General features: G+C 35.1%; 1 protein-coding gene across 1 annotated transcript in view; it reads left to right on the top strand.

Moving 5' to 3' along the window:
- Nucleotides 1–285: 285 nt before the first annotated feature.
- lhx3 (LIM homeobox 3) overlaps nucleotides 286–10744 on the top strand; it is a 16818-nt gene continuing 6359 nt past the window's right edge. Inside the window, exon 1 of the mRNA XM_053618627.1 lies at nucleotides 286–703. Within this exon, the coding sequence (XP_053474602.1) occupies nucleotides 628–703 (76 nt within the window). The 5' untranslated portion in view covers nucleotides 286–627. The remainder of the gene's footprint in view (nucleotides 704–10744) is intronic.

Genomic DNA, 10744 nt, shown 5'->3' on the forward strand with positions numbered 1-10744 from the left:
TTCGTAACTTTTCTACACGAATTGAACTGTGTTAACTGTTACGACTTTTTATTGTGTTCATTTTGTTTTGTTTTTAATACTGACAGATCTTATTAAACACAGTGGCTTGTGTATGCATGAGCGGAGGGGAGATGAGTACGAACACACACACACACACACACACACACACCCGCGCGCATACACGAACACGCTCACGGCCCTTGTGCCCCACCCCTTCAGCACCGCGGACAGAGCGCGCGAGCCCCACACTCACACACACACACATTGTTATGCAAAAGCAAGGACACCAATAGCAAACGGAGATCAGCTGAGACGAGCGGACAGTCGTGAAGCCGCGTGTGAGCCTTTGAAAACTTTTTAGCGCGTGCAGCGCGAGTACCGGCAGGCGCGAGCTCTTCTCTTCCCGTTATATTGTCTCCAGTGTAGCCTGTTTATTTCGATTTGGATCTTTCTCTCTTGTTTTATATTTTATTTCTGTATTATTTTTGCACGCGCGTTCCTTAAACCAGTACATCATGCACGCATGAGATTGGCGTTTATGCGTTTATTTATCCATTTCCGGGTTTAGTGTTGATTTGAGAACAGGAGCGCTGTTTTGTTTGGTTTTGTTTTTATTCAGCTGCCGCAATGCTGCTCGAACATCCTGGATCGAGTTGTCAAAATCCGGGAAATTTCTCCAGATACGGCTCGGGGCAAGGTGAGCGTGCACTTCTTACATTCGTTACCCTTTTTCTTTCCTGTGCAGTTTATTTATTTATTTTATTTCTCTGTTCGGTTTATGGAAAAACAAACATCTGACAATAAGAGGGTTTGTACCGGAAAGTCCGTGCTGTAGAGTATCAGTGACAGCTGAGGAGTTCTAGACATAACAAATCATCATCATTATAATAATAATAATAATAATAATAATAATAATAATAATAATAATAATAATAAACACAGGCTTTTGGGTCTTACACGGTATGTTTATTTGTTTGTTTGTTTGTTTGTTTGTTTTAATGCTTGTCCCTTTGACTGTTTGTTGCACATCATCATTACAGTGACCCCAAAACTCTGCATCTCTACATTTAAATGCTTGAACACTCTCAGAACTAAAGGGTACTAAACTGTACCATTGCTTGTCGCTTCTGTGCCTCTAGTACTGTATCCTGGGTATCTTTTACTTAGACAGGTGCATGTAGTGTATCTTTAACTATTTATGTGCCTTAAATTATTTTTTAAAGGTGCACTACATCCACATCTCAAAGCGATAAGGAAAGGTACCGTTTAGTACTCTTTATTTCTGAGAGTGGCCCTTCATCATCTTCCCTCTACCTCTTAGCTGTCAAGGTTTATATATATATATATATATATATATATATATATATATATATATATATATATATATATATATATAATGCATTTGTCTCTTTCATCTTTGGAAAAGCGCAGTACAGTTTAAACATTATTATTATTATTATTATTATTATTATTATTATTATTATTGAGCATATAGACGTGCAGTGTACAGTTTCAAGCACATTATCAATTATGGGTTTAGTAAATTAATATCTGCTTGGTTATAAAGGAGATTGTAATGGAGGTTTGTGCGTCGCTTTTGTTTATTTTTATTATTTATCTTTATGTTTATTTACTTGTCTTAATTCCGGTGCAAATTATTTCAGTTCACTTCAGTTCACCGTTTTTGTGCATTGAACGTAGCCTATTAATTAGCATAATAAACTAAAACCAAAAGCAGCAGATGCAAAATATTTATTTAAAAATAAATAAATAAATAAAATAATGCACTTATTGGTGGACACTTTTGCTCAAAGCGTTCTTTGAACCCTTCACTGAAACCAAAAAAAAAAATTAAGGGAAAACTAATAAAAGGAAAAGAATAAAATACACTATTTGTGTGTGGGGAAATGGGATACAAAAAAAAAAAAAGAAATACTGACTCGCGCAGTTTAAGTCCTTGTCTATACTGTCCGCGTTATTAATACGTAATGAGCGGCATTGTGAGCAGCTGTTAAGCGCGCGCGCTGTCATTTCACACCGGCCGGCTCGGAGCCACCGGGACGCCACGTGCGCTCGCGCAACAGCCGAAACTTCCAGGTATGAAGCAGGTATCAAGTTGCAGTGAGCAGCTACTGCACCTGCCGCTCCAACCGGCACTAAACAGACACCTTTAACCGAAATGCGCTTTAAACCGGTTTAATTATTCAAGCTGGAGGCCTATTTTCCAAGTCCCTGTGACATCCAGCTGCGTTTCTGCAAATTATTTAAACTAAATGTAATCAATGAGAGCAAAAATCCTCGACCCAGCACCATAGGTGTGTATTTTTTAATTAGCATATTTTTTTTTACTTATGTTTCCTGAAAAAATACACTGAAAAAAAATATGTTGGAATACAGTGCAAAAAAATAAAGAAAACATAAATAAATAAATATAAATCAAAAATGTAGGCTATACATAGGCGCGTACTTTTTAAAGATTTTTGCAGTTAAAATTTTTTAATTAAAGAATGATACCTGTAACAAGTTTTTACCTGCGACATTTAAAAAAATATATATAAACCCAAGGTTATTTTTTTCCGTTTTTATTATTCATTACAGTATAATGTTTGTTACTTATTTTGTATTTTATTTATTTTAATAATAAGCTACTCTACTCAGACGCACAGCCTATCTATCGGCTTACTATCTTAAAGATCCCAAAAGTACGCTACATTTTTACTACAAATGCAGGTAAATATTCATATCGGGTTTAATATCTGTTATGTGTAAAAGTTTTTAAGTTCAATTTTAAAACGCGTTTGCGTATATTTTCCGATTTGATCGTTAATTTTTGTTGTTGTTGTTGTTGTTGTTTGATATTAAACGGAAGTCATATTTTACAATATTTTGGCCTCTACATTTTGAAGTGTCGGCCTACTTTAAGATAGTTGTAATTATTTGCTGCTTTAGCTGTAGGTGATATTTATTATTATTATTATTATTATTATTATTATTATTATTATTATTTATATATTAGATATTTATTAGCCTACAGTTTTGTGAAAAACGTTAAATGACGAAACGAAAAACATAATTTAAATATGTAAATAATCATATCATTATTATTTAAAAAAGAAATAGTTTTTGTCAGAGACGTTGATCACGTGATAAATAACTTGCCTTGGCACTGACTAAAGAAGACCTGATGTGACCATTTTAATGACATATGTTATGACTGGTTGAATGTTTGGGCTATTTTTTTAATGATTTTATATAAATGATAAAATACAATAGATCGTTTTAAAAAAGGTTAAAGGGTTAGTACTTTAGATTTAATCAGTGTGTTAAACTAATACACTTTTACAATATTATTTATTATATTAGAGGTGCATGATGTCAAGTTGTCTGTTCTTTGTTTTTAACTTTCTTTGTTTTTAAAGTAAGAATAGTGACTGTCAGAGGATTGTTTTGTTTGGAAAGAACACCAAACACATGTTATGTGATTGAAAATGGTAGTTTTGATACCCCAGGCCTGTAGGCTATATAGCCTATATATTTATATATTTATATATTTTTACAGTTGCGTATTTATCAATTTATCGCATGCAATAAACACTAAAAGCTTTATTTTTTATGTCCAAAATAAAGGAACATATAGCTGCAGAGTTAAGCCTTGATTAAAGAGAACACGTATGAAGATTTATTATGGAATAAATACATTCTATATGTAAAATAATTCATTGTGTCAAATAGGTTTCATACTAATAGAGCACATTTTCTGCAAGCGTCAGATTAGCGTCTTGTGAAGTGCGACCTCAGAATTATTATTATTATTATTATTATTATTATTATTATTATTATTATTATTAAATAACCCACCAAAACACCAAAATACGCGTTTCCTAAAGTGTTGAAATGCGAGAAAATAGAGCATTGATTTTAAATTCATCACCAGCAATGGCACTAAAGCTGATTTCCCCAGGCGCTCTTTCCCATGTCAGATCAGTGTCAATACTTAGTGTGTGTGTGTGTGTGTGTGTGTGTCCTGACGACCTGCACAAAATTCATCACTCCTATTGTAGAAGTGTTCCGCAGCAGTGTGACTTCCAAACTTCAAACACAAAAAAATATACACTATCTTATATTATATATCTTGCATTATTCACGCACATTTTGCGCACGTGCCAACAGTTTGACTCGATTGAGCGCAATGCTAAATACACGAGGAACTGTTAATAATGGGGGGGGGGGGGGTCTTTTAGTCGTTCTGTTCGTATACCGACGAACACACTTCGTACATCTGACGCTCACGTGCAAGAAAACAACAACAACAACAACAACATAAAAAACAAAATGACAAATAAATGTAAATAAATATAACTAGTTTAAACAGAGGACTGAGAAGAAGAAGAAGAAGAAGAAGAAGAAGAAGGGGGGAAGCATGAGGTTAGTTTGAGCAACAGCATGAAGAAAATAAATAGAAATCAAGAAATGTGTGAATAAGACGAATGAAATTGATCCTTCAGAAATGTTATTAATAATAATAATAATAATAATAATAATAATAATAATAATAATGAATCGTAAATTTAAACACAATATCCAGAGAATCTAGTGGTGTTTTATAATTGATTTGTTTAAATTTAGGGTTGTTTGTTTGTATTTTACAAGACTTTTCCTCTCAAAATTTTTGATTTATGTATCCTATAAAAATGCACTTGGAAGTCAGGCGACTTTCTTCCATACCGATATGAGGCACTCATTTAAACAAGCTTTAGAATTTAAAATTCACACATTTAAAGTCTGTATCCTGTGTTTATATGATTCTGTAAAGCTGCTTTGAGACAACGTCCACTGTAAAAACGCTCTATACAACTGAAACCGAATTGAACTGATCTCATCGTCGTTTGTCATTTTTTCCCCTCGCGTTAGCAGCGCAGAAATCTGAAACATAAAACTCTGGCAAATATAATAGGGAAAAAATGAAATAAAAGAACATCTTGAAGAGAGAATATTGAAGAACTTCTTGTTACAGATTCAAATGTTGACTCTTTTTTTTTAAGCGCTCGAGTTCCTAGAATAGCCACAAAACCTCTGGCACTGGAGACTCCTTCCGTAAGGTCTCCTGAAACAAAAATTCACAACATCAACCTTTTTTTTTTTTCAAGCAATTTTGAGTCAGTAAGAAAAGTCGCAGGATATCAGACGTGATACTGAAGCATCATGAGAGATTCATTAGTACCGAAAAAAGATTTTTTATTTATTTATTTATTTCTATTTTATTTGCACCGCTTGGTCGTTGTATTCCGTCTCATCCCGGTGTGTGTGTGTGTGTGTGTGTGTGTGTGTGTGTGTGTGTGTGTGTGTGTGTGTGTGTGAAGGTCACATGCTTGTGTTTGTGCTTGTAGTTCAGTAGGAAAGTGAGGACGTGTGTGAGCTGTATGGAAAATGGAAAAATCTGGAATTGAGCACGTGAGAAATAGAAATAAAGCTCGACCTTTCACGCTATCTATCGTGGCACACAATACACAACCACGTGCCACATTAAACGGCACTAAACTGTACTTTTCCTTGTCACTGGAGTGGTACCTAAAAGCTTTGGTCCTTTCAGTGTGTATCTTTTACCTAGAAGGTGGACGTACAGTATAGGGTACCTTTACTCTAGACTCTTTGCACTCAAATGTGCGCCTTAAATCATTTTCACAGGTAAGTTTGCTCCACATGTCCAGGTGAAGCGTGCATATGCACTAACACCTGCTTAGAACAAAGCTGGATCGAAGCAAACATCTGGATGTTTCCCCCAACATCCCGCTGGAGAGTTTACTGATGGAGTGATGGTCCGTGTGTTGGAGAGGAAAACAAATCAGAAACAGCTGGAATAGTGGTTAGAGATTCGGAATGATGTCCGGCATTTGTGTGCGACCGTACAGTACAGAATTAATCCATTTCATTTCATTTAGCATGCACGCTCTCAGAAATAAACAGCTATTGATTACAGGTACTTTTCTTTTTCCTGTTCCTGCAGTGGTACCCTCAAGCGTACACCCTTTTTGAACCTTTAGTGTGTGTCTTTTACCTGGAAAGGTGGTCTAATTACAGTCCAGCTGAAATCATTTTTAAGGCTACAGTACACTATATATACAGGTCCAGGTGAGTAATAGCATATATTTTACTATAGAGATATAATAGAAGTACTGTTCATGGTACTATCCCAGGAATAAAGGTACCAATCGGTACTGGGACCATAAAGGGTACCTTTTACCAAGGAAGGTGCATGTGGAGCAACACTTTTACAGATTTTGGAGCTTTTATGTGTTTTAAAGCTATAAATATTTAGGCTACTCTAAAGGTACAACAGGTTCACCTTTAATGGTACTGCTCCAGCAACAAGGAAAGGTACAGTTCGGTACCTTTTGTTTTTTTTAAGAGTGTCGGTATAAAAGTACAGCAAGGTGTAGGCCTATAATGTTAGACTTAAGCAAATGAAGTAGATTTTTTTTTTAGAGTTTTTATGTGCCTTAAATGATTTGTTAAGGTGTAAAGATATACTCTAAAGGTACTAAACATGACCTTAATGTTCCCACATTAGCAACAAGGAACAGGACAGTGTTGTTTATTTGGGGTTTTTTTTTATTATTATTTATTTTATTGGTGTGTACACTGTGTTATAAAAGCATGAATAATGAAAGTTAGACTTTAGTAAATTAGCTCAGTAGCTTTGCTTTTAAAGCTATAATCTCTGTGAAGGAGTAAAGAGAAAGAAAATCAAGAAGAAACCCTCTGCAAATACAATTAAAACACACACACACACACACACACTAGTTAGTAGGTGATGCTAGTCTAACTCTAGTTAGCGTTAAATTGATGCTAAACGGTTACCAGGGCAACGCGGGGTGGTGTAATCAGGTGCGCAGCAGCGCTGAGCACGCGCCACTCACAAGTAGACGCAGCGCGTGCATGCTGTTCTGGCGGCACGAGCGCATCCTCCAGCTCCAAAGCACAATCAGGAGGATATTTATTTTTTGGTCTTTTCGTTTTATTTGAAGTGATTTTTTGGTTAATAATGAAAAGATGTCCCAGGAGCGCAGAGAGGCGGCGGGGAACAGCGCGGAGATGCTGCTCGCGCTCCTGACGCACAGTGACGAGTTACGCAGAGGTAGGGAGCGTTTACGCAGCTTCGCTCCGTGGTGTTTGATGATGTTTCGGATAATAAGCATGCGTGCAGTAAGTTTTGCATGCAACATATGCATAAACATGTATGAGGTTTTGAGCATCGTGCTGCAGCGGAACACTTTAAGGCCAGAGAGCAGCTGAGGCATGGGGTTTATTTATTTCGGTAATGTCAATAATTACTACTGGGGGGGGGGCGGGGGGTAATAAATGTATTACTTTAATTTCTAGCCTTCATTTCTAATTCTTTATTATAGGCCTATTTATTCATTCTTTTGTTGTTGAGATTTGAAATCTTTCTGTTTTAGAGATTTTCGGATTTTCCTGACCAGTCTAAAAGTAGTCATGCGCCGGACAGCAGGTACACAGGCGTCCCTTTCGGGTCTTTTCCGGAGAATATCGCGGTTATTGTCCGTAGTTGGAGTTTTGTTAGGCTGCTCACATTTCTTTATAAATCAACAACAACAACACCATCAACAGGGCACTACAGACGTGCTCGCACTTTGTTTACAAATCTGAACTTCGTCATGCATAATTCCTATTGTGTAAATGTATATAGCCTATTTGTGATATGTCGTCGTTGTTGTTGTTGTTGTTGTTGTTGTTGTTTTATCATTAGGAGTGGAGTTTCAGTGGCTTGGCAGTGTCTAGTAGATATTTCTGTCCTCTCTCAGGCCTCCTCGGTCCGATAAATAACTCAAAACCATTTTGTGCACCTGTTCTTTCTTTCTTGCGTATTGCTTGTTTGTGTGTGTGTGTGTGTGTGTGTGTGTGTGTGTGAAAGACCCATGCATTATAACGTTGCTACAAAATGCGAAGTTGCACAGAATAAAATACGGAGCGCGCGGCATCATTTAACCAGAGATACCACTCGCGCGCGGTAACACGTGGACTCACGCGCCTTCGGTTTTCAGGTAATTACATGCAGGTGTACGGCCACGTGACTTATCAGTACATTGAAATCAGCCTTTGTGTGTTTGTGTGTGAGTGTTCAAACTCCAGTATGGTTTGAAAAATAAATAAATAAAATAATAATAATAATAATAATAATAATAATAATAATAATAATAATAATAATAATAATAAACACATATTGCTGATGGTGATGATCTAATTATTCACCTTTTTTTATCTCATAATATTTTACTATTCAGTATTTTTTTTTTAGAAATAGGCTCTGCAGAGTTTATTATTATTTACCCCTCTGGCCCTGAGGGTGTTTTTGGGCCCTGGAGAAGTTTTACATGCCTTTAGGCTACATTTCTGCTTTCTTTCAGTTGCTTATAAACATATTAAAGTCAGATTACACTGTATTCAGCACAGACAGGCCTACAGTAATATCTGAGCAGCGTGTATGTACACGTTTGTATTTTTGAGAGAACGACGTTTATGCATGGTTTTTGAACTAAGGCTATACAACACAAACTAAACATCTCTTCACACGACTTTGAGCCTCGAGTTTTTGCTACACAATGATGTGAAATCCATCCTGATCACTCATTCATATAAAACAATAGAGTCATTTAACTTGTGGAAGACACTTTTAGTGTCAGAAAGGCGTGACTCATCATGAATATTGATGTGATTCACACCTGAGGAGACAGAGACCCCTCCCCTGGGCCTCTCAGTCAGGAATGTGAATGTGGGAACTTTGGGAGAATGAACGTGAGGAGACTTCATGATTGAATGTATTGTTTGTAGCTTATTTCACAAAATCAAGTCGAAGTTAAAAGAAGTAACCTGACTGTACATTTTATTTACATAAAAAGCTTTATTTACAATTCAGACCTACACTACCGTACAAAAGTTATACATCGGTAAGATTTTATTTTATTTATTTATTTATTTATTTATTTATTTTTTAAAGAAGTCTCTTCTGCTCACCAAGGCTGCGTTTATTTGATCCAAAATACAGCAAAAAGACTGATATTGTGATATATATATATATATATAATTTAAAATAAGTGTTTTCTATTTGAACATATTGTAAAACGCCAGGAGAAACTCTTTAGTTGCGTACAGTTTCCATCGCAGGAGAATGTTTGTTTTAAAAGTAGACATTCCGAGCTTTCTTTAGACATAGGGTCCATGTTTGTGTGATGATTATTCGCCGAGATGTAGATCATGTTTGCGCCGTGGTTCAGAAAGGTTCTCGCGGAGACAGAGACAGCTGAAAGCGCACCCTGTTCATTTCCTTTATTCTACAGAAAAGCACGAGGTTTTGTTGTTATTGTGAGTGTACAGCAATAAAAGTAGACCCGTTATCGTTTCTAACGATGTCTTACACTTATCCGTATGGCCAGAATATGACGGAGTATTGTAACTGGGTGAAGGAAAAAAATAAATAAATAACAGTCGTCACAGTCGGCGATGACATGGTCCCGAAAATGAAAGCATAATAAAGTATTCTTAATGCTGATTATATCTAGAGTCAAATAATAATAATAATAATAATAATAATAATAATAATAATAATAATAATAATAAAAACGAAGAAGAATCTGTCATTTAAGTAGGTTTAGAACAGAGTTTGCTGATGGTAATTTGTTTAAGAAATGAAGAAAGAAAGAAAGAAAGAAAGAAAGTATTTCTAGATGAAAAATTAATAATAAAAAAACCGTTACAATTAATCAAAATCTGATCAAACAGCAGTACAACAAAAGTCAGACTGAATAACAACGACGACAACAATAATAATAATAATAATAATAATAATAATAATAATAATAATAATAATAAAGAGAAGAAGAATCTGTAATTTTTTTAAGAGAGTAATTGTAGGTTAGTACAGAGTTTACTGGTAGTAATTTGTTTAAAAAAAACTAAGTGAATAAATACATAGATACATAAATATATAAATAAAGCATTTCTAGATTAAATAGGAACAAGAAAGTTACAAATAAACACAATCTGATCAAACAGCAGTACAACAAACGTCAGGCTGATGTGTAATGAAAGTGTGAAAGAGGGATTGTTTGTCATTGTTTGTTATTGTTTGTTATTTCACACATGGTGGGAAAAGGTGTTATAGGTTACACACTTTGTTGCTGACTGTATACAGCCGTGTGTACAGTCTGAGGGGAAGCTCACTGGACAATGCTGTGTTTTCTTTTTCGTTGTTGTTGTGATTAGAGTGTTTATTGCTGTCACCATGTCCTTGCTGATCACCAGTTATTTAAAATCAGTGTGAATATGAAAACGTGAAATACTATACTGTACTATATTGTTCTATACTATACTATACTGTACTGTACTGTACTATATTATACTGTACTATACTACACTATACTATACTATATTATACTGTACTATACTACACTATACTATACTATATTATACTGTACTATACTACACTATACTGTACTATATTGTTCTATACTATACTGTACTGTACTGTACTATACTAAACTCTACTACACTATATTATACTGTACTATACTACACTATACTATAATGTACTATACTACACTATATTATACTGTACTATGCTATATTACACTATACTATATTATACTGTACTACACTATACTATATTATATTGTACTATACTATATTACACTATACTATATTATACTGTACTATACTGTACTGTACT

The sequence above is a fragment of the Ictalurus furcatus genome, chromosome 28 (assembly GCF_023375685.1).
Source record: "Ictalurus furcatus strain D&B chromosome 28, Billie_1.0, whole genome shotgun sequence".
Taxonomy (NCBI): domain Eukaryota; kingdom Metazoa; phylum Chordata; class Actinopteri; order Siluriformes; family Ictaluridae; genus Ictalurus; species Ictalurus furcatus.